This window comes from Bactrocera oleae, chromosome 2 (assembly GCF_042242935.1).
Source record: "Bactrocera oleae isolate idBacOlea1 chromosome 2, idBacOlea1, whole genome shotgun sequence".
NCBI classification, from domain to species: Eukaryota; Metazoa; Arthropoda; class Insecta; order Diptera; family Tephritidae; genus Bactrocera; species Bactrocera oleae.
In genome coordinates this window covers 75965012-75991418 of record NC_091536.1, presented here as the reverse complement: position 1 = coordinate 75991418, position 26407 = coordinate 75965012, and the positions used below count along the sequence as shown (strand labels likewise).

Here is a 26407-nt window from a genome sequence, read left to right as displayed (position 1 = left end):
CTCTCTCCATCTCTCTATCTCTCTTTCCTTGTTTATATGTATTGTTTTGTATTGCTGTATTTGCATTAGTTGTTGTTGCTGGCGACTTTCTTGTTGCTCATAAAAGAATTATTAATGTTTCAACTATTTGGCGGGCACACATGCATACACATATATGTATATGCATGCATACTGATTACACACATACACATATACGAACACACAACAACACACAAAGCGGGCGTGTTGTATCAATTGCTTACAACTTCTTTCACGTTTTTTGGGCAATAAGGAAAAGTGGTATGACGAGAATCTCCAAATATTATAAAAATATGCGTGCGCATGCGCGTAAGCTGCCAAGCGACCAAGCGTAGGCATTGCGCTGCTTCAGCGAAACAAAGAAATTTGTGCCGCTTCTGGTCGGTTGGAATGTTGTACTTCATATGTTTGCTATTTTGTTGTTGTTGTAAAATATTTATTGTGTTTATTGTTATTGCTGCTACTACGGCAGTTGCTGTTGCTGCAGCTTTCAGTTTAATTTTATAGCCATGTTATTGAGTTGATTGTCGTTTTGTTTCCGTCCTGTCTCTGTGCCGACTTTTCGCTTTGCTGCCTCGCGTCCATAATTAAAAGCAGTGAAATTTGTTTTGAAATACGCCAACCGCACGTACCCACACACACACACATATACATGCAATCAGAAATGTGTTGCATTTGCGGAGAAATATAAAATGAAGAAAGGAAATGAAATTACGTTAATCTACATTGAGCTAAATTACAGTTGCTGATTAGAATGCAATTTTCATAAATGTCTTTAGTAATCGCGGTCGAGTGCAAAAAATTAGAGATCATTATAATGACAAGTGTTTGTGTGAATGCAAAACGTGTATAATTATTTATAAAATGAAAATAAGACTTTTTTATAAAATAAATAAATAAAAACATAATTTCAAAAAATAATGTGATATTAAAATATTAAACTTAGCTATACGTCTTGAATTTTTTCAATAAAATATTTTATTTCAAAATATGTTTTTTAATATTACAAGGTTATCCCAAAAAATAACTGAAATATTTGAACATAGAATAAAATGCACATTATATTATCTTTGCCAGTTTACTCTCAATAGGTTACATTAGACTAAATATTAACGTTCAACATGCATAGATTTGTCATTTATAGATATGTTCTTTAGCGCCTCGGCTACGGCTGCTTGAATGGCTGGAATATCGTCATTTAATGCCTCTTTTATGTTGGTTTTCACTTTTAGAAATAGAAAATAGCCATATGGTGATAGCTCAAGCGAATACGGTGGGTGGTTGATAAGAGAAATTCATTCTTTCTACAAAAACTTGTTAACTTTTTTGTTCTTCGTTTAATTAATGTGGAACAAAAGCACACAGTTGTTTCTTTTACCCAAATTTTTAGTTAAAATTCTCCAAATATTATTTTTGCTCATAACCAATCCCTCACACAACATTCTCGTAGTCAAATTTGTATTAATACCAAAATTTCACGAACTTTTACACCAATTCAGTACGGTTACTAGCTTCTGGACGGCCTGCCCTTTGGTTGTCATTTAAATCCAAATGACTATTTTTAAATCACAATTACACAATCATCACCATTAACTATTTTCATAAAATCGCACGTTTCAACGATTTGGTTTCGGTTTAACAAAAAATTTTATATTTTCTCTTCGTAAAAATTGAGCAATAGCACACTTTTTTTAATTGAATTATAATAATTTGATTAAAATGAAATAATTTAGAAAAATAATAGTATATAGTATAGTGTATATAGTAGATATATCAATATACATAGTTTTACAAGTACAATAAATACAAACTAGATATTTATCAAAACTTTAAAAGAAATACATGTATACACCATTTTTCTGTCTGACTTCTGCATGTTAAATTGTAGTTTCTCCTACACTAAAAATTAAGGGCAATAATTTTTTTTTGACAAAAGCTTGCTTTTGTAGAAACAATAGTATTTTTTCGGCAAAAATAATTGATTTTCATATTTTTTTATAATTTTACTTTAAATTATGATAAGAAAAGTTTTTGCTGAATATCGTAGTTTTTCAATAAACATTTGTGTTAAGCAAAAGCATATAAATCTAAAATAACAAGTAATTAATGTTTAAAAGTGAATAAACTTGGTATTTCTTTTATGTTCGTACCCGCAAATCAAACCTATTCGTGTCAGGCAAAAGCAAACTTAAAAACTAAAAATAAAAATTCCAGTGTTTTAAAATGTCTACAATCAGCATTTGAGCATGAAAACGGAAGCTCAAAAACATTTTTATTTTTTGTTGACCAGTGTTATTTATAAAATTGAAAAAAAAAAATACAAAATTTATTTTAACGAATAATTACAATAAAATGTGGTTTCAACATAAAAAATATATGTAGGTGCAACTGAATTGTTTTAAAACCTTAAGCCGTAGGGAATATTTGCAAAAGCTTTCTCAACTAATATAAAAATGTATTTTGTGCAACAATTAGAGAAGAAAAAATAATACAATATTTGTATTTATTTTTTTTTGAATTGCCTTGTTACCGTAGCCGAATTCCAGGCAACTCCCGAAAGCAGGCTTCTGTCGGTGAGGAATATTTTTCTGCTAAAATTTATCTCAAATCCAAAAACCAAAAAAAAACGTTTGTTATAAAAATAGATTAATATAATAATAATATAATTATATATTAACGAACGAACTACTACTACAAATTTTGTTTTTGTCGGCTTCCCAAAAAAAGTTTTAAGAGTGGCTTAGAAAATTACATTAAAAAATCTTATTCTTTCGATCAGTAACTGACTAATATAACCAAGAAGATCATTGGAAAATTTCAAGTCGACTTGGCCAACCGTTTCGCAGAAATTTACATCACCGACTCTGGAAACAGCGTTTCGTGCATAACGGGTTTAAAGTTTTGGTATCCGATTAAAATAAGTTCAAAAAATTCAACTAAATTCAAATAAAAAATGTTCAAATATTTGTACATTTGATATATGGACATAAAATCTTAATTGAATATTTCGAAAAAAAAAATTAATTATGAACTATATAATTGCATATTTCAGTCTTGATTCAATTGCATAAAAAGAAACTCCACTCAAAGAATTCAATTTGCATTTCACTTCAACTAAACTGGGTGTCACCAGAAATCAGCTCCTTGACTTTGACTTGACTCGACCCCTACGCCACTAGCACTAACTGAGTCATAAAATTAATAAAGAAAAGAGTGAAATTAATAACGTCGTTAATATAAACAAGCCCATTGTGTTTATTTTGTTAAAGATGACCTGACACCTTAGGAGTCTATAGTTTGGGTTTAGTAATATTGATGACGTTTGATTGCCAAATGCTTAAACTATAAGTTATCGATGTAGTAACAGCGTGTATATCAAAGAAACTGCAAGAAATGCTCTCTTAAAAAGGCCAAGATGAGAAAATATTGCATTAAAGTGTATGAATGACGATTTCAGATAACTTCTGGAAGATTTATTTATTTTTAAAATGGCCAAAATTGCGCGATTCAAAATCGCTAAAGCTTCCAGAGTGCCTATAAAAAAATTAATAAAAAAATGTTGTATTACAATGGTTATACAAACATCTACTTGAAAATAAACTTTAAAAAATTGATGGTGAGAAAAGCTACTGATCTCACTCAAATTGTCACAGTTTCAGTACATTTTTTGTCAAGAAGAACTTTCAAAGTCACAGCAAACCACACTAATACTGATCGAAAATATGTGTAATGCCAATTTAATCAAACGGACATTCCAGATGGTACGTGGTAAAATTGTAATTAACAATTAGACACACTATAAAGATAATTTTCCAATCTGCTCTATAAACCAATGAGTGCTCTCGTCTTAAATTTGTAATACATACAAACATACATATGTGTAAAAGATATTCAGAAATTTCATATAATACAAAAAGCTTTTCCTACAAAGTAATTTTAATTTAATTTATAAATTTCATTTTCTGTCAAGTTTCACACTATTCGAAAATGCTGAACATGTCATACACGCCATGCCATTTCATAGTTCATTGTCGAAAGCGAGCGTGCCACACACACATCATAATACCGCAGCATTTGCAATAGTTCGGCGTATTGTCTCGCAGCACGCAGCGCGAGTGCTGCTGCTGAAACACTCTTGAACGCTCGACCGCAAACAACGAGGTGACTGACACGCTTTGCGCTGAGTGTGCGCACTAAAAAGTGTAAATTATATATTAGCATATTTTCATCTAAAAATTCAGTGGCAGATGCAAAATAATGATGTTATTGTTGTTGTTAGTGTTACTTATGAGTTACACACGTGCCGGAGTCAATTGCTATGCAACGCTTGAAGTGCAAAAACGTTTTCGGAATGCGTAAGCGTCTAAATACAGCGCAAAAAAGGGAGAAAAATGCGGCGAAATTAACGGTGAAAAAAGCACAATTAAATGAGTCATTTACATTTCCATTGATGCTACCGGCTCAACAGCTGTTGACAACGCTTACGAACATTATGCGCGCCACGTCATTGACTTTGAGCAAATTTCACTGCATTTTGGGCCGGTCGCGAATAACAAAAAACGAAATTGAGTTCCTAACTTATAACTTGTATATACATTTTGTATGCTATTTGTTTCCCCTTGCAGATAAAAGCAAAAAAAAATTGTTTATTTTGCTTATTTAACTTTTACGTTTCTAATCAAAATCAGCAGTCACATTTTGCATGGCTGAATGGTGATGCTTTTCAATTGAATGCAGAATGACTCATGTGACCGAATAGTAAAGAAAGTAAAAGTATCGCGCCTAAATCTTTACTTTAGGTTGGCTTTTCACGAATGTGGGCCACACAAATTTAATAAAAAAATTTCTGCAGATGAAGTCATCAAACCAAATCGACGACTCATCTATCAGTATACATATAGTTTTCTTGTGACCATGGCGTCAACTGTAAAGTTCCTTTCACTTGGACTATGATACATGCATATATTACAAACACAAATACAAACATTAATTTGTAGCTGCCTATGAAATCGAATCAAATTGTGACTCATTTATGTATATGGGGCGTCAAGGCGTATGAGCAACATTCAAATACAATTTTATATAACGTGTACTTGGTTATAGAAATCATGTGCCGTTTATAAAGAAATACTAAATTATTAAAATTTCTTATGTGCACAATGTAAATTCCTCTACAAATTTCTTCACACATTCCTCTATATGTGTGTTTGTTTTCGCGCACGTACGTGTTCATATTTATTAATAATTCAATTTGAAAGTTCTTTTTACTCACATATGTACATTATAATTTTCTACTTTTTTGTCAGCGCCCATATTTGCTTAATCTGCTTTTACTCTTGTTCTTTGTATTCTCAAAAAATATTTGGGTCAAACGATTTTTTTGTACAAATTGTTGCCGCGTCAACGCCTTTTTCACGTCATTGAATCAAAAACATCAATTAACACCCCTTGACTATTTGTGCAAACAAGGTATGCGAATATGAAAGAAGAAGAAATTTTGTTATTTATGATAGTGATTTGATTACTGCGACTGGCCAGATTAGTTTTATACAATTTCAAAAGACGATGTTTGGCTTGGGATTGTGAGTTAAAAAAAAATTACTGCTTTAGTTGTTTTAAAAGTATATGGGTATATTTATAAATAATTTAGAATTGCACTGCTTTACTATCCATAAAATAACATAATTTTACTAAAATTTTGGTCGCTTTTGGCCTGCCAACTGGTAGATCATTGTATGGAGTACAATATATAGAGAGCATGAAAAAAAAACTTGATAGTGTTCGAATCATTTGTCATCGAGTAAACACTCAAGCAAACTTAAAGTTTTGACAGAAACTTTTAAAGTTGATTGAACTGAGCAGCTACTCTTTAGAATGCTTTTACTCATAAATTATTTGAGATATCAATTTAAAATTATAGTATGTTATTTTCTATAGTATGACCTCTCGAAATATGATAAAAAAGTCGAATTTTAAAAAATTCACTCCAGGTGTGCGCCTTAAGTAGCTTAAGCTTCTTTATCCATGTTGCTTACTTTTTGTTACGAATAATATTTTTGGGCAAAGATTTATCACCAATTTTGATAAAAGTAAAGAAACTATATTTCTAAGATCCTTTTTGTGGTCGAAATCAAATATTATTATATAGTATTAACTATAATAAGATAGCACTTAAATTAATTGATGGAGTGTTTTAGGTGTGTGCTGAGCTTTTAAAGAAGTTTTTTCTAAAATGTATAAAAGTTATTTACACAATGCTTTTGAATTGTGTTTCCAATATCTAACAAAGTATTTTATTTTACCAGTTTTACCGTTATAGGTAGTAAAATTTTGATAGTGGTTAGAAATAGCGTCTTCCCCTTGTCAAATAAATGCCATCGACACTAAAAATAGGGAATATTTTTTTTTACCTAAAAGAATGATTAAATATACTAAAAATAATTAAATTGCCTAATTTTTTTTTTTTAACTGAAACAAGAAAGCTCGTTATCTGCGGCTGCAGCTAAAACAGAAAACTTAACCATACGGCCAATGGTTTGTCTCTAATGGAAAACGTTTTGCTAGTTCTTTCTAGTCCCGTTGTTTGATATAAACAACATCCAAGTCGAATTAAGGTTACTTAATACAGAAAATGATTTTTTATGAAGATCTTAATCTTGACTTTAGTCGATCAGTTTGAATGGTCTCTATATTCTATAGTGTGCCGATATCGACGGTTACAGCAAAAATGGCAGCTTCTTGGGGAGAAAAGAACGTGTGCAAAATTTCAGTTCGATCTCAAATACTGAAGGACTAGTTCGCTTATATACAGACAGACGGACATAGCTAAATCCATGCTTTATATGATATCCGACGTTTCCATCAGACTGTTACAAACTTTATGGCAAACTTAATATACTCTGTAAATTATATGATTAAACAATCCAGTAAGACGTCAACTAGTAATTAATTTATGCAATATAGCCTTTTCGGTCGCCCAGCATGATTAAAATATCCACAAAAAGTGAAAAAATTTAACTAAAAACCCATCACTTTGCATTTTGTTAAATAAACTTATCACAACTAAAACGACCGAGTGACAGTTGTACTTGCAGGTACATGTGTTCGCATGTCGGCAGCAAATTGAAATCACAAATGTTTTGCATTGTAGTCGACAATCTAAAAGCGAACATCTGTCTACAAATGCTTACACAGCAACAACAACTAAGCAAAATAACTCACTTTGGCGGCGTGTTACAAATACCAAGCAGTAAAAGCCAGCGTACATACATACATACATACACATAAACAATGAGCGGCATGAAAATTTCATTAACAATTTACTAACGGCACCTGAGTTGAATTTAAGTACAAACGTGAGTGTGTATGTATGTTACTCGTATGCATGTTGAATGACTGTCAACACGTTCTGGAGAGACACGAATCAGACGCCACAACAACAAAGAGGCAACAAAACGCTTTGCATACATTTATATGTGTGTTAGTAAGTGTGTAGTTGCCGTCTTGTTTGCATTATTTGTTACTCTTAAAACGCTCGTTGTTAGCACCCGTTTTTGTTGTTGTTGTTATGATTAGTACCATTAGTCGAGTTATTTTCGTTTGTTAACATGTGCTTCTAGCCGCACTTGTTCCTGTTTTTGTTGCCCGCCTTACGAACTCACAAAACTTATCGACTGTTGACAACAACAACAACAACAACAAGAACAACGAAAGACTTAAGCCATAAACTGAGTTGATGAGTACGGGTATGTAGGTAATTGGGTCACAATTTAATAAAACTTGTTTGAATGCCAACGCCACAGTTATTATTCGACAATTGCTGTTGTTGGTTATGTTGTTTTTGTTGTCCTATTGACATATGCTGTTCACTGTTATAGTTGTTACTGCACATTTTTGCCGTTGCTATTGTTGTTGTCGTTGCATGTTTAACAGCCATTTCTTTGGTATGCACTTTTATTTATGCCCATACACACACACACACACACATAAATGTCAAAACAAAATGCCAAAGGCAGCACAAAAATACCTGGCAATACCACTTGTTCTATGCCAGTTTAGCGAAATGGAAGTGGTTATTTGAGAAGGCGAGCGCAGTGATGCATAAAATATCGACAGCGGTAAACGGCAGTGGCAAAGTGGAAGAGTCGCCTGAAATTGGCCAATTTGTAAGCCTACTGGATTATAGTCAGTTGTCTCTGGCATGTAATGTATTGCTGCTTTTTCAAGTTATCAGTATAGGCTATGGTATGTCAAAAGTTGTTGCTGTAGTTTATCTTTACTCAGTAAGTTTTTGAGTGGAGTTTGTTAAATTTGTTTTGGAAAGCTTCTATTCTAATATACTCGAAAATAATACTAAATATATTTCTGATATTTTAACAATGATCTTTCAGTTAAGAGTAGAAGAACTACATCATATTTAATCAAAATTTAAGTTTAATTTCCATTATATTTTTTTTATATCTTGAATATGTTATATTAAGTTTGTAATACGCAGAAGGATACATCGGAAAGCCTATAATATATATAAGGTTGTCAAATATCTCCCTTCCGCTTTTTTGCTCTTCATTCAATGCTTTATAAAAAGTGTTACAGTGATCGGATTTAGTTAAAATATGCGCCGTTTTGGTTGATGATCTGTTTCCATCTAGACGGCAACTTCATAATACCTTCCTCGTAGAAGCCCCCCTCCTTATTTGCAAAGAATTCGGACAGCCACTTTTCACAAGCCTCTTTTGAGTTCAACTTCACACCACCAAGGGCATTCGCCATGGACAGGAACAGGTGGTAATCACTTGGCGCTACGTCCGGGCTATATGGTGGATGCGATAAAACCTCCCATCCGAGATCCCGTAGCTTCTGACGAGTCATCAACGAAGTGTGTGGTCTGGCGTTGTCCTGGTGGAACACTACACCCTTCCTGTTGGCCAATTCTGGACGCTTCTGGTCGATCGATTGCTTCAAGCGGTCCAGTTGTTCGCAGTAGATGGTAGAATTAAGCGTCTGGCCATATGGGAGCAGCTCATAGTGGATGATTCCCTTCCAATCCCACCAAACACACAGCAAAACCTTCCTGGCCGTCAATCCCGGCTTGGCCACTGTTTGGGACGATTCACCGGCCTTCGACCACGACCGTTTTCGCTTGATATTGTCGTATGTGATCCATTTTTCATCGCCAGTCACCATCCGCTTCAAGAATGGGACGAGTTCGTTCCGTTTCAGCAGCATATCGCAGGCGTTGATTCGGTCCAGAAGGTTTTTTTGCGTCAAATTATGCGGCACCCTAACATCAAACTTTTTTTTGTATCCAGCCTTCTGCAGATGGTTCAAAATGGTTTGGTGACTAACTCCCATCTCCTGGGCGATGTCACGAATGCCATATGCCGGTCTAACTCGATGTATTCCATGATTTGGTCGGTATTTGTCGTCACAGGTCTTCCGCCGGCTGGCTTATCCATGGTGTCGTTTTCACCGACTCTGAATCGTCGAAACCATTCCTCCGCGGTTCGAAGTGATAGAGTACCATCCCCCAAAACACCATTAATCTCACGGAACGTTTCTCTAGCGGATTTGCCTTTAACGAAGGAAAACTTTAAAATAGCGCGAATTTCGGCGTTAGTGAACTCCATGTTTACACGTCTATAACTGTTGAACGCAATATCCAAACTAATCATGCATAGCGTGGTTTTGTAGGTTATGTCAAGACCTTTCAAATTATGTATAGTGTTGCCAGATACGAGCTCTGTAGCAGATACGAGCTTTGTACATAGCCGCGAAATTCAAAAGACAAAAAAGCGGAAGGAGATATTTGACAACCTTATATTTATATACATGATCAGCGTGACGAACTGAATCGACTAAGCCCTGTCCGTCTGTCTGTACTTGTATATACGTGAATTAGTCCTTCAGTTTTTGAGATCGAACTGAAATTTTACACACGTCCATTTCAGCACAAAAAACCTGCTAATTTGTCGAATCTGTCGATGTCAGACCACTATAGCATATAGCTGTCATGCAAACTGACTAATCAAATTCCAGTCCTTGAATGAAAAACTTTATTATTTCACGAGATACCTTCACAAAATTCGACATCGGTTAATGAGCAATGTATCGGTACAATCTCCGAAAAAATTGTTCAGATCGAACCACTACAGCTGCCATACAGAACTGACCGACTGGTTTTAAAGTAAGAAAATTTTGACTTTTGCTCAATTTTTCTCGACGCCAATAATATTTTATTGTTCAACGCGAATAAAAGTTTCATGAAAATTATTCAAAAAATATTGATAATTAATACTTAATAATTAAATATGTTGATAAAAGCTTTTAGTATAATATAATGCTAAACTGTGCTCATGTTTGAATATGTCAAAGTTAAAAATATGGAAATGAAATGTTTTGAATAACAGCGACTTCTTAAACCTTATGGCCAAAATTGCCTTAAAAATGTATTTAAATTTAAATTTAATTTCCATTCATGGTTTCTTTATAACAAATGTTGGAAAATGACATAAATCATCAGATATTTGCTACATTTACAATCATAATATTTATTTATTTGCACATATTGCACATTTTTATATATTACATAAATAACATTTCCTACAAAACTTATAATTTTGCAAAAACTCAAAATCATAAGAAGAAAAAAAAACTTAAGTAAAAACATACTTCTTTTTATGCTTTTTTATTACAAAAACACCAATAGTAGTGTGGTAATAAATGATTGCTTTTCTTGCCACTTTCTTACTCGAGTTAATGTGAGAATGCGAGAAAGTGTAAGCAATGAAATCAACTCACAGATATAGTGACACAAACACGTGTACATATGTGCGCACAATATTCCACACAAATCGAATACATATAAAATTATAATAAAATGTATATATACAAGAAAAAAATCATGTAGCAAACTCACATATAAATTACCATTGAATAAAGTGCTAGCAACAAATGTGTAGCATTTTATAACAGAAAAACGAAAAAAGTCTTTGCTGGTTTGCACTACACTACAAGAAACCTTCACAAGTAAATCTGTATTACTATGATTTGAATACAAAACACTTGTGTAAGAATTACTTCGAGAGTGAAAGTATTTCCCTCATCTAGTCAAAAGCAAGCCGAGCTGACGCATCGACTGAATGAATCCGAAGTAAAAATTAAAATATTCACCCACACACAGTTAAAGAGCTGAATGTCATCGTTACTATTAACACACCTACATTCAAACACTTTACGATATATTTCGGGTATACTTATAGATATGTGTTTATGTCATTACTGCCTCATTCAGTATAGAAATCAGTGCTATGAGCAATATAACTCATTCATATGAGCTTTAAAGTGCTATTCACATATCAATAAACACCACTAATATATATAAAACATATTTGTGATTAAATTGAAGCTTCGTAATTTATATGTAAATTAATTAGAGACATTGTAGCTTCTCTTCTGCATCTTATATTTCCGATTTAATAAGCCAAAAAAAAGTTATTGTTTTTGTAGTTTAATACATTTGTTTGTGTTCATGTTACTCATAATTTGTTCATGCTTACTTCTGGCTTTTTTCTCTTTCATCTGTATGATGGGTGTGTTCGTTTGTGTTTTTGTTTTTTTTTTTTTGTGTTTTGTATGTGCTCGTGTTTTGGAGAAAGTGAATGACTTGGTGACGTTAGTTTTATTATTTATTATTAGTTATTTCTACGTTGACACAGCTTATTATTGTAAATGTGGCAGTTGGACTTAAAAAATAAAGAGAAGAAACATAAGACAGAGCGAAGAAAATTAAAGTATATAAGTTTTGTTGTTTATTTTTCTCTATAATAAATATAAATTTTTTTGACTTCAGTTTAAAGTCAGAAAAAAAGCGCATTTTTTTTTAAGAGGAATTTTATTTTATGAATCTGAACAAGAATGCACACTTACTTTAATAATCTGCGTTTCATTTAAAAAAAATTTGGATTGCCTTGTTCCCGTAGCCGATCTCCAGGAGATCCTCCGAAAAAGGTTGCCTTATGGTGAGGAAGATTCTTCTGCCTAAAATTATGTCTAAACCAATAACATTTATTATAGCTATAGATGAATACAGGTAATGGTCGAAGGTCTAGTCAAAATTTAGTTTTTTGATCAAATTGCGGCTTTCTAAAAAAAAAACGTTTTTGAGAAAAAAATATATTGTATATTTCAGAGTGGCTTCAAAAAAATATATTATTGTCAAAATCTTGTTATTTCAATCGTTATCTGAAAAATATATCTAAGAAGGTTGTGCGAAAATTTCAAGTTGATCGGTTCAAGACCGTTTACACTATGTTAAAATACTCTTACAAATACGCTCAAATATCCGAAACTATGTTATTTGCCGGATTAACTTCAAATTTTCGGAGAATATGCTTAAATATATATATGTACTTTCGATATGTATATATGCAAAAAAGTCTATTGTATTGAAATTCATAATTGAATATAAACCCATAAAAACATAGAAAGTAAAATTTTCAATTAACTGGCAGCATAGCAGCATGGTGGATTTAGAGAATGGTGGATTTAGAAAAATTGTTGGATTGATATAGCTTGGCCAGATATTAAGCTAAGCCTCTTCTGGTTACTTAAACGTTGCTGCCATTGGCAACCGGTCGATTATCTGTTGCTAAGGGTTGCTTTGTAAAAACAAGATGGTATCAAGAATGAAATCTAGACCAAGCCTCGACTTATTTGCCTATTCGAATAGGGTTTTATTGTTTGAAAGTAGCTATATTAAATTTTACATATTTTATCACTATAAACTCGAGATTTTTGCAACAGTTTTTTAGTTTTTGAAATGGTGGTTTTTATATTTTAAAGTGCCTAAATTAAATGATATATATTTTCGCCACAAAATCGAGTGAATTAGTAATTTTTGTTTGCTTACAAAAGTGTTGGTTTGTTTATCGAAAATATCTTAATGAAATTATGTAATACATTATCACCATAAACTCGAGTTTTTGATACATTTTGTGCTTTTTCTAGTAATGTTTGGTAGTCTCTTTTAACTCTGGACTCACTGTTAACTAATTCGCAAACTCATTGTATGCATACATCACAGAAAAATTGTTAACTCAGAGAACACTTGATAGTTGCTCATAAACTCAAAAACATACATAAACTCAAGTTTATAGCACGTGAACTATGAACTCCTGGTTTCCAAAGACGCTATTCTCTGAAAAATTCCAAGTAAATTTCTCTCACAGACAATATTATCAGCACGGCATTGATTTCTATAATAATTCTTATTGTATTTCGACTATTTGCCGTTAACGTTATTAACTCAAAAAGCCCTTGCGAGCCAATTTATCATGCTCATGCACTAAAAATTAGATTATCTGTACTCACACTTGAAAGAAAAACATTTCCTATGCGCACATTTGTGGCGCCACATGGGCTGCTACGAACAAAGCGTGCCGGCAATCTTTCAACAAGAATTAATTTCTTCCAAGTTACCCGTTCATGGACACCTCTACGCCACATTGTTGCTTACATTCGCCGGAAAAATAAATAATTGTGTGCTCAATTGCCGATTGATTGATTTTTATTGCGAGCCTGCAAGTTGGCGGCTTGGTCCCGACCGGCCACCTGCAAGCGGCGCTTGTTGTTATTGCTGTTGTTGCGCTATCAACTACGTTGTGATCGTCACACATCATACCACGGCATCTTCAAAGTAACTCTGCGTGTTGGAGCGCTGTGTAAATCGTTTGCTCGCATTGTTGTTGTTGTTTGGCCAAAGCCGTTGCTGACTGCATGCGTCGAGTGCGTGAAAAAGAATTTCAAACGAAAGTGCGTTTTGTAGTCAGCAACAAGTGACCACATTGTTGCAGCCTTTTTTGTAATGACTGTTGTTGTTGTTGCACCTGATGTTGTGTTTCATGATCATTTTGTTTTTTTTTTTTCATTGAGACATTTGCCATGATTGTCACAGATGTCGCATAACCAAAGCATTGCTACATTTTTTCTGCATTCGTGCCGTTTTTTATATGTATGTATATCTATGTGTATGTTTATATGTATGTATATTTATATAATATATATATATGTATATGAAAGCAACTTTGTCTGCAAATAGCAATTGTCACTTTTAACGCTGTTTGTTGTTTGCTATTTGTTGTCTGCACTTGCTGTTGTTATTATTTTTGTTATGTTGTTGCTGCTGACCGTCATCGCATAGCGCGTTTGTTGATTGATGTGTTGCAGAAAAAAAATCACTTGGAAAAAAATTTAAAATAGAAATGTTGCTTGGTGTTAATAACAATACCAACAACAAAAATAATAATAAAAACAACAACCAACAACACGACTTGCTGCAACGTTGCGCCTCATTTCATTTTCTTTCATTTCGATTTCAATTTAAATGTTTTTACACATTTTTGCTTCGGCTCTTCATCCGCACTTCTACCGCTGCTCACCGTATCTTGTCACATTTCATCATCATTTTATTTCGTTTTCAAGTTGGAATGCTGGAACTTTCATTTATTTTGCGTCCAGCTTTGTGACAACTAAACAGCAACTTGCGAGCGCCAAAAAGCATAAACAAATACAAACGCAGCGTACATATGTGAAAAACATATGCTCATACAAGCATAAGCATATTCATACACATATCTAAAATCATTAAATAAATTGCATTTCGATGCGACATGTTTAATAAACAAGCCAAACTTATCGACGTCAAGTATTAAGTTGTCTAATGGCTCTTCTGTTCGTGCTTATCGGTATAACTCGCCTCTACTCGACATTATCAGCGCATGGTCAGCTTCAAATTATTCAAAAGCTAATTATTTTCAATTAATCTTAAGCTCATGAGATTTGAATTGGCGCCACTTTGACTGATTGATGCACACATATGTGCTAACATGAATACATACATATGGGCATAAACAGTTATATACTTATTTCCAAAACAGTTGTTGTTGGTGATTATATTCATTTATTCGGTACAGAAAAACCAAATTATTAGTTTGTTTCAAAACGAATATAAAATATATTTTAGAGCAAATAATAGAAAGAAGAACTACCTGAAAGTATGCTTTGAATCAAGGGTGTTCCAGACGCCACTATTTTTAATGAATGTGCACACTTACCCCTTTTGTGGCTTTTATGAAATATATTTCGTTTATAATAGTAAGTAAGTTATCGGAACAGAATCGACGAAACCAAAATTGCAGGTGATTTGCTGCTATAGTACATACAGTACCTATTCACATTTTCAACAAAAATACCGTTCACTTGACCGTATATATTATTTAACACAACTACCGAAAAAAACTCAGTTCTCTTCAACTAAAATTTACTATTTTACCATATTTCAAATTTAATTCAGGCAAGTGTCGTGTTCATCTTGAATTTTTTGATAACCATACTATGAGGTTAAATTAGGACTGATGAGAAGGCAATAATATTAATTTTTCCATTAATTTTTTTACTCAAGCCTTTAGCATTTATGACATTATACAAATCTTTGCTGATCTCGATCGATTTCTTGCGTCGTTTTATAACTATGGATGAGACTTGGATCTACCACCATGATCTTAAATTAAAACAAGAACGTTTACAGTGGACTGAAGCTGGTTGTTCAGCAGGTGAAGTCACAACGATCAACAAAGAAGCTTATGGCATCAATTTTTTGGTATGCAAAAGGAATTTTGTTGATTGTATAAAAAATATATTTCGTACCAAAACAGTACTTTTTCATTCCGAGCGTAGACACTTTTCAACCAACCTATAGTGCACCAAAACATCCGATTGGAATACTCTGCATTTGTGGTTATTTCAAAAAATTAAAAAAAAAAATCTTAAATTGGCGGCTACTCAAACATAAAAGTCGAATATTTTACACTTTTTTTTAATTTTCTCGATTAAGAAACGTTCATTTTGATTGGTTCTTAATAAAGAGAAATATTTATGTTAAGAATATTTATGCTACAAATTTATTAATTTGAATTTCGAAAAATCCTTTTAGCAAGATATTTTTGAATATCTATGCTTTGGAAATATGAAAACAATGTTCGATTTTATATTGACAAATTATTATGAAGTGTTTTAGAAAGCTATTAATTGCAAAATCACTAGTTTTACTTATTAGTATTTGTAGCCATGTGCAGCATATGTATGAGTGAATGAGTGAATGTATTTTTGCCAGACATCTGTAATCGATAAATCGATAAACAGCTGTCAGGTGTTGAAGCAAAAGATAATATATACCATAATCTAATCTCAGCGGGAATGTAATTTTGCTTTTAATAAAAAATTATTTTTTGCTTATGCTTAACACATTCCTAGCATGAAGTTGAAAAAAGCGTTTGATACTCATATTTTTATATCTAAGGTGAGCTTATATTCAACAATTGTTAACTTTATTCTAGTTTCTTCTAGCCAATTCCTTTAGCAGCGAACCACCATTTCCTGTTTAAAAAAGAAGTTTAACATGCGTATATGTGAAGCTATGTCTAAACTATCTAGTTCGAATCCAGTGAGTTGGCAGCTTTTTCAATATTAAGTCGAAACTTAAACGAAAAAATAAATATTTTCAATATTTTCAGTTTTTTTTCATCTTTTCTGCAAATATCTGGCGAAGAATATAAATTGATGATGTATGCTATCTCAAGCTTTATATATTTTTAATATAAATGTTATATACTTCTAACATATAGTATATAAATCTGCTATCCTCAAAATATTATGCTTTTCTATGTAAATAACCCTCATGGATAATTCTGGCCTCCTTAAAATTTTTTGCAATATTCACAAAAAACTCGCATTTATCAAAAAACAACGCCAATACATGCCTATGTACCAGCGCATACTTCTAACAACAACAAGAAACAACTCCAAACCGGCAATTATGCCGCTTAAGGCCAGATCAACTCGCTGCACATGTTTAGCCGAGAAAATCGTAACAACCAGTTGCGTTGGCATACTAACTGACTATTTAACGCTACTGTGACTGGGATGGCGACTATTTGCACAGACTACCAAATTTAGAGCAGGAAAATTACGCTGTAATGTAGTCTAATGTAGTCGACTTGCAAAGCGCTAAATAAAGCGTCCAATAGTTTTGGTGTGTGAGTGAATGTGTGTGTGTTTGTGTAAAGGGGAGGTGGAGGGGGCGTGTCTCCGCGACGAAGTAAACAAACTGTTTAATCGTTTGGTATATTAATTGAAAGTGACACAACTGCAATTGCTTTTAGCACCATAAATGTATTAACAAAATTACGAAAATAAATTCAAAAGACTTAAGCAACAAACTCGCTTGGTGTAAAACAAACGTTAAGACTTTTCGATTTATGAGTATGGTTCATGAAGCTTGTAGCATTGCCAAGACACTGGAGTTTAATATTCTAAAATTACTTAGAAAGTAGAAATATTGCTCTGGCTTTAAATACCTATACTATTTTTCTCCACAAATATCTCTAATATTACAAAAATAGGATGTCATTATTTAGTTAGAAATTTAAAAAAAATAATAATAAAGAGTAAAAAAAAACTAAAATTTATTTTTTACAGAAAAAGTATAACCAATATATTGAAATGACATTATATACAATACTACAATATATATTTTCTTTTATCTCTCCACAATTCTCCTTTTCTTATTTCCCCACTATTCAGTAATTAAAATTTAATTACAACTATTTCTTCGATATATTTACGGATTACTACTATTACTTATAATTACTTCCAACTACTTTCATATAATCACACACACACACACACATACAGATTATGGCTCATTTGTAACTGCACGCGATACAATCTTTCAATTTCATTTTCTACTCGTCACCTGTGTGCACTGATTAAATCATCAATACAAAAGTAGCAATCAGCAATGATATCTCGAAGCGCCTTTCTGTTTAGCTACACGTTGTTGCCCAACTTGTCCGCAGCGTATTTGCCTTATGCGCCTTTCCGCGCTTTACCTGTCAGGTATTGTGAGTTTTTTGCTGCATTTCTATTGTCGACACACAGGTGAGGCTGTGAATGGAGTGCAGAAAAAAAAACCAATCGGAAATAATATTAATGGTGAAAATTTCATAAGAAAATTTCCAAACAACTTACAGCTGTTGGTGCGAGATTTTAGTTGGCTGTTACTTTATAATGCAGGTGTAAATTTATGTGTGGACATTAGGGTGTCTCGATTGGTTGCTGAAAGTTATAGGAGTGTACATGGTTTATTGCCTTAGAATATAATTTTTATATTTCTTCTATATATTTATAACAGCTTAGCTGTGGAAAAATTTCCTACTGAATATGTTTAAAGTTCGGGGTACTTAAGTCAGATTGATGATTCGATCAGTCAGTAACGCGACATTATGTTATTATTGACTTCATATATATTTAGAGTGATTATGAACTAATTGACTCAGCGCACAATCGATTTAAGAATTGTTGTAAATTTCCAAACAATTTTTTTAAGAGAATCTTTCCGTTAATATTCTATTTGGGCTGGATACAATATACATAAATCAGAGATGCTAAAAACTTCAGTCGTTCTTGAATTATATTGGTGTAACTAGCTAGATACTGTTTTTAATTACATATATAGGTGTATAAATTTCTTTGTCCAAAACACCTGGTTCAAATTTTCTTCTTTCGTACAACTTTGTCAGTTTGCGCTCGGCTGGCTTTTTTTAGCTTTACAGCATGAATGCCTATTAGACAATGTCCAGTAAGAAGTCCTATGATTGCGGCAAGATGAACTTTGCCAAAGCCAAGAAAGTCGCTACAGTAGTTTGGTAGACTAAAACTAAGCTTGACAGAGAACTTATTACAGAAAACCTCCTAGCTTTGACTCATATGTGAAAAAGCTCACCGTGCTTCATCTCCAGCGACTTCTCTCCGTATACATATCCTTCGCCGGTATATGAGCGGAGAAACAGCAGGAGTAGTCCCTGCGACGCAATGGTCTAAGGTTTCAGGTATGCATTTGAAGTAGGAAATATGATATGATCCGGATGATGAGCAGAGCCGATTTAGCTATGTCCGTCTGTATATACACGAACTACTTCCTTAGATATCGATCTGAAATTTTGCACACGTCCCTCTATCTACAAGAAGCTGCCGATTTGTCGAAACCGCCGATAACGAACCACCAAAGCATATAGCTGCCATATAAAGTGAACGACCAAATATATGTCACTATTGGAAAACTTTTTATTTGGCGAGATATCTTCAAGAAATTTGGCATGAATGCATGCTCAAGGCAAGGTAGCTGCTATACAAATTAATAAGGTGATGAAAGAAATACATAAATCTGCTAGATTTTGGGTGTTTTTGAAAATAGTTTACACATTTAATAACAGACTTTCAAAACTTGAATTTCAACGAAGAAGTAGCTGACTTCATTTATTGTTTGGAAAATAAAACCACACACACATAATTAGACACTAGATTAAAATCGGTTGGGTAATTATTGCACCAAACGAAAAAAACAATAAATTTGCATATTTAACAGAAATGCGTATAATTTTAATTATTTCTACAAATTATTTGCTTAATTTACTTCATCATTTCTCCACATATTAAAAAAATCGCTAATAGCGCTAATATATTTTTATACATTCTCCTATATACCTATACACTTGTATACATAATATAAATAATAATAACAAATTAAGAGATTGCAGCCATTTAGACCAAACCACCAATTAAATTTAATCACCGTTCGCGTGCGCTTCTTTTATCTTCATTTACTGGCCTTAGCGTGCCTTTGCCTTACCGTTACCCACATAACTATACAACGCTTAACTGGTCGGTATTTTTCCAATTGCGCAAGTGGGTCGTTGCTGTCCAACGCTAATTCACCATATGATGCAATAACAGCGGCGCGTCAATTTAATTGTTGGTGAAAATATTTATTTGCATAATTGAATGTCTTGCTTTGACGCTGACTTTCCTTATTCAATGTTTTTATGTGCTTTCACACGTATTTGTTTTATATACATTTTAATTCAATTAAAGCGTCATGTCATTGATCACTCTTTTCTTTCTTTTTCAGCATCAATCTCTGCGGTTTTCTCTCCCAAATGTCTAATTACAATTTATGGCTGACGCTGGTCATAGCGTTGGTCACCATTGTTGGCAATATCACAGCCGCACCGGAAATACCCTCAGCCGATTTGCCGGTGGAGGCGCGAAACGGCGGCGACTCCGCTGAAGACGAAGCGCTCATTTCCACCAGCTATGTTTTACCTAATCAAATCTTCAACGATGGCAAGCCATATTATGCAAGTAAGGATCCCATTTCCGGTCAGTTGGACTTTAGCGCCAAAAAGCCAGCCGGTATTGAGACCGCTGTGAATGAGGTGATCGATCCGAAGGAGAAGATTGTGCTAAGCAGCAATGCACCGAACATACACGACTATCTGAATTTGCCCGTGAAATATTCATCATCAAAATTTGTTTATCCATTGGTGTCGAGTTCTTATGCAAACCTCAAATATCAGGGTAGCAATAAGAATTACATAACGAATAAGAAACCAACATCGGTGGTGGCAACACCGGTAACACCAGCACCTAGCCAAAACTATTACACCATACCGACTACGAAATTAATGGCAGTGCCACCCACAGCGCCGGGCCTGCACAGCAGTAGCGCATCCACATCAACTTCATCAGCAACAACCACAACCACTACAACTAAAGTAACAACAACTACTTCAAAGAAACCCACAACCAGCGTTACTACATCGAATAAACCAAGCAGCACTTCTACTTTACCTGCCAGCACAAGCACTTTATCCACGACAACAATCACAGTGGCACCGAACTCACCCAAGTACACGACCTCCACGCGCAGACCACTGCCAACACTACCATCTAGCGTTTCGCAAGCATCCGATAGCAGCACACGAAAGAAATTCATACCCACAAAGAAGTATACACCAACCACAACAACAACTGACAGCACCACAGCAACAACATTCATGCGTTTCCCAGATCAAGCGGCTTTGAATACCACCACGACTGCAGCGAAACCAACAACAGTCAGCACTACTTCGTACACTACACGTCCACCTGTCAGCGCCGCTACCGCAGATACCTCTTCGTCTGCCACTCATTACGTGCCGAGCACTAAGCAACCCGTTCTTTTCACTGAGGGTCCAAATGGACAGTTGACTTCGGCGTTACCTACACCAGTCGCTACAAATGTGCCGGAGCTCAATATCGCCGATGTTTATCAAACTCTCGGTCAAAAGAATATTGAGCAGAAGATCGAACAAAAACCATCCATGTCGCTTGCGGATATATTCAACAGTTTGGCCGATGAAGAATCAGCTGTGGCTGCCCAAAATCAAGGCAGTCAAGGTTTCGACGCACAAGGCAACTATATGCAACCCATTTCGCTGTCGAAACCAGCACCGTTTGCTATGCAACAACAGCAGCAGCAACAACAGCAGCAATATCAGCAACAACAACAGCAGCAGCAACAATATCAGCAACAGCAACAACAATATCAGCCGCAGCAGCATTATCAGACGCAACAACAGCAGCAACAACGTCCTCCGCAGCAATCTACACACCCCACATACCCAACACATCCAACATTTACCCCACACGGCTCTACAACACTACCGGGTAGCAACAATGATCAGAAGGTAATATCGGGCAGCCAAGAAAACTATAGCGGCGAATATGTGTCGTATCAGGTGCAAAAGCCGAATGTTTTGCAATACCGTCCAGCGCCGGGTGCAATCAATAATGTCGTCATCTCACCTGGACAACATTCGGCCTCATTTGTTCTGGGCAGTCAACAACAAGTTGGTACAGCTGCGTTCGGCTCGGTAGAGAAGGAGCCATTGTTCTCTAAGGAACCACCAGTACAATATGGTACAGTGATTAGTGAAGATATTAGTGCACTTAAACGTCCAGGTCAAGTGGCACCCGCACAAGCTGGTACATTCCCACCCGCCCAAGGAACTTCGAACTTCCATCAAAACGGTAACTTTGGCGGCAGTGCCGTTAGTCCCACACCACCTTATGTACAACGTCCACTGGATACAAAAGCACCCGCTACCATATATTCCGAAGAGCCGCCAGCACCACCATCACCATATCAGCAATTACCATTGATCGGCTCAAACATGCGTCAACGCAAACCACCAAAACCACTCGCCTTACCACAGACAGCACCCAAAGGCAGTTATCAACCGGTCGGTCCCACACAAAATCCTGCTGGCCAAGCTATAGCATCCACTGAGAATAATAGTGCGCAAGACACGAAAGAATTGCTCGTCTCCACGAATATACGCTTCCCATCAAATGAAGAGCAATCTAACGAAGAACACTCAGGGCCAGTCATCGCTGGACCACCCGCAGGACCACAAGTCAATGGACATGCACAGCCGCTGAGTCTGCAGCAACTACAAAATTCCAATAATGTAGTATTTCCAAAAGCCGGCGAAGATACTGTAAGCAATACCGGGAATGGTGAAATACAGATTCAGAAGCATGAGGTGCTCACTATGAATCAGCACAAACAGAAATTGGTGAGTTTTGTTTGTTAAAAATACGCGCTTCATAAGAAATTATTATATTTCATTGAAATACTTTCAGAGCTTCCCACCAAACCAACTGGATCAAAATACACCCTCACTGCATATGGAACCACCACCACGCTTCCCATCAACCATCTCCAATGCCATACCCGAGCACAGTGAGATTCACAAGCGTCCTCAGCCTCCAAACCGCCCATTGGGTCCTTCGTCTTCATTTGCCTACAGCGACTTTACGCGGAAACCAATAGCTGGCATTACACGCCCTAGTGCAGAACGTCACCTACCAAATATATTGCCGCAATTCCGTCCCAACGCCAAAATCTCTAGTGGACATCCACCCGCGCAGAATTTTAATCAGGAGCCCGGTAACATACGTATTTCCGGACAAACACTCAAACGACCAAACAGTTCGCCACAATTTGCGCACCGTCGTCAGCCACTTTTGCAGCAACAGCAACATCGCTATCCACTTAATCGTGCTGCTGACTTCGGTCCTGGTGCGCCATTGTCAACAGATGTTAATCGTCGCGTTTATCGTTTGCCGCCCTACGGTGGTCAAGGAGTGCAGTATCTAGACCGCATGTATCCCAGACGTCCGCTGCCTTCACCTCAACGCGGCGTAGATAATTATGAAAGACACGCAGCCGCTTCAAACTCCGAGGTTTATAAGACGATTATGGCGCCTGAACGTTTGGCTGCTTTCGAAGAGGAAGACTTGGTCATCAACGATCCACCACAACCAGTTGCAGCTACACAAGATGAACAAAGCATCGATAAAACAAAACTGGAACCAGTTGTAACCTTACAAATGCTTCAGTCTCAGAAGAAACCGCTCTCACTACCCAACGATGACACTGGTTTTGGCGAAATTCAAGTCACCGCAGCTTCGGAACAAACAGAGCCCCAACTCGAGAGCGCTGCAACTCAAAATGGACTTTATGTGGTATATCCTTCCAAAGGTGATAAGGTGAAAGTACAGGAAGTCGGAGATGTAAAAGATCAATTACCTGCCATTGCACATGTGGAACCACCCACCGGTAGCGACTATCAAAACACACCATTCTCAGTGGTGCGCGATCAACCACAGGAGCCCATACTAAAGAACAAGAAGCCGCAATCTCTGCAACAACAAACAAAAACGCAAATGGTCAAAGACAAATTCCCCTATCCAATCGAGAAGCCTGACCTTTCCTACTCTGAACTCAACATGCCTATGCATGGTACCGTTGTCGGACCACGTATCATAAATGGTGCTTATGGCGTAGGCATGCCTGACACACCGATCGCTATAGCCTACAGCCCAACAGAGCCGTCACCGTATCGACGTGTCGGCGTCAGTGAACCACCACGTTTTTCGAACGTAAATCTCGCTTCATCTGTTATAAGCGAAATCCGCACAGACACACAAACCGAAGAGGGTCTCAGCAATGATTTTGATAAACGTGGTCAGAATTTAGAAAAGAACTTCATGGCACCATTCTATCCGAGCGTGAGTCTTGGCAGTGCGACGAATGCACCATCCAATGGTTGGAATATTCTACCATCCACAACAGAGAAGACAATTTACGAAAAAAATAACATCAACCGCGCCGACGTGGATGAGACTGCATCCGCTGACTTTACGGAAACGACAACTGCGAAGTCTTTCGAAATGGACAGCTTCCAGCCAGAATTGCAGGGTGGCTTCAAACCCATCTATCCACCGGGTTACAAGCTCGAGAATGAAGAGCATGCGCAGGCGGAGCCTGAAGAAGTATTTGTGGATGAAAATGATAAACCGTTAGCGTTGGCAAGCTACATGCGACCGGAGAGTCAGGAAATTGACGACGCAAAAATCAGCGCAGCAACGAGCACCACATCAAGCTCTTCAACAACAACCACCACCACCAGCACTACACCAAAACCGCATACAAGCTCTAGCGCGAAGCCCAAAAATACAGCAACACCAACTACATCCACCAACGGTGTCACCAGTACCAGCAATGCGCCGACAAATCTCAACGCCACAGTTAGTAACGATACAACAAAAGCACCCATAACAACAACTACAACCACAAAAAAGAAGAGCACATTCGAAACTAGCCTAGCTGCTTTACTCTTCGGCGACGATGAGGAGTTCGAAGACGCCAGCGAGGCTAGAAAACAACAGCCCCTAACAGCGACCGCTGAAACCAAAGCCGTTAGCGCTGGACCACGTGCGGGTGCGCCACGTATGGGTCCACGCAATCTGAAGCTCAGTTAGATGCAATGATATGCAGTGAAATGTCAGCGATGCACGCAACACATTCACCGCCCACACTCATTCTTAAGCGTCAGGTGGGCGTGGCAAGTGTACGAAATTAGATTTTAGCATAGTATTTCTTTTTTTGTGTTTGTTTTTTTTTGTGGAAATCTAGTTTAGTTTATTGCTTTATGTAATAATTGAATTGACAATTCACAATTCACTTTAATAATGATTCCCGCATGATTACAGTTACAAAAACATACCTACAAACATATATAACTAATACATATATACATATACTAGACAAAGGCAATTGCAAACGCAGAAAAGCCGTTATTCATAAACGCTCAATTAGTGTGTGTGTCAATAGCATTTACTGTGACTTTTGCGAGTCTGATTCGAAAAGTGTTGAGCTGGTGGATTCCGCATTTCACCACTACAAGCAAATTTCACATACCTGTCGGGCCTAGCTCAAGTTGACTTGTGTGTGTGTTTGTTTCTTATTGGACTCCCGAATCGTCGAGCTACATTTACTCCTCTTATATATGTATGTATTCTACAAAAGCAGCAAATCGAATTAAAATGGAGAAATTAAAGCATTAACTGACAATATTTAAAAATATATATATACATGTATACTAATTTACAAACGATTTAATGCTCAATGACATATAAAGTAATTGTTAAGTAATTCCCGTTAAATTTAGTGCGGAGTTGAAATAAATAATTTAGTTGTATTTATTTATAATTTATTTATAAAAACAAAGTGTATTTGATATTAAATGCATCTTATTTATTTTATGAATAAATAAATTTAAAAAAAATGAATAAAAATAATTTAAACGTTGTTTTTTTTTTAGTATTTCAAATTACTTTTAAAAATTATTTAATTGTTTTTCAATTATATTAATTATATTATGGCATGCAAAGTAGACTCGTTGTAAGTCACTACAAGTGCGCAAGTGATCGAGTCTCGAGCGGTTCGACCTTTAGTTTTTTCAACAAATTTATTTTCGTGACACAAGTTCCCAGTTTTTTTTCTCAACTGACACTGGGCTCAACTGATAGGACTGAGCGGCTGTTCTAATGTAAACCGTATTTCAATGAGGGCATTCAGCTTCTGCATATCTTCACCCGTTTACGCCAAGTTTCGATGACCCGGTGCAGCATTTCGCCTGGAATTTCGACTATAGCGCGCTGAATGTTGTCTTCGAACTCTACGAGCGTTGCTAGTTAATTTGCGTAAATCTTTAAATTAACATACGCCCAGAAAAAATTATCTAGAGGCGTTAAATCGCTTGATCTTGGCAACCATTTGACTGGGCCATTTCGCGAAATTAACGAGTCGCCAAACTTTGTACGCAATGTGTGCATGTTCAAACGTGAAACATGAGCCAATGAGCCGTCTTATTGGAAATAGAGGTCATCTGCGTCAATTTCATCAAATTCTGTAAAAAAAAAGTCGATCAACATTGTGTTATTCCGCTCGCTATTGATATGTAACGACATTTTATGCCTTATTTTGAAAGACTTAATGGCCGAAGATGCCGCCATACCACAATCCGCACTAAACAGTCAGTTTTTAGTAATGCAATTTCGTTTCCTGAACCACACTAGAATTTGACTCACTCCTATAGCGACA

At 35.8% G+C, this 26407-nt stretch overlaps 2 protein-coding genes across 2 annotated transcripts in view; both read left to right on the top strand.

The window, feature by feature from the left end:
* Positions 1-25520, top strand: part of LOC106621451 (mucin-2) — a 38662-nt gene extending 13142 nt beyond the window's left edge. The window contains exons 3-4 of the mRNA XM_014240330.3: positions 20042-22532; positions 22600-25520. Coding sequence (XP_014095805.3) covers positions 20070-22532; positions 22600-24783 — 4647 coding nt within the window. The 5' untranslated portion in view covers positions 20042-20069 and the 3' untranslated portion in view covers positions 24784-25520. The remainder of the gene's footprint in view (positions 1-20041; positions 22533-22599) is intronic.
* ATPsynD (ATP synthase, subunit D) overlaps positions 1-26407 on the top strand; it is a 185337-nt gene that overhangs the window by 18447 nt on the left and 140483 nt on the right. The gene's annotated exons all lie outside the window — the stretch shown is intronic.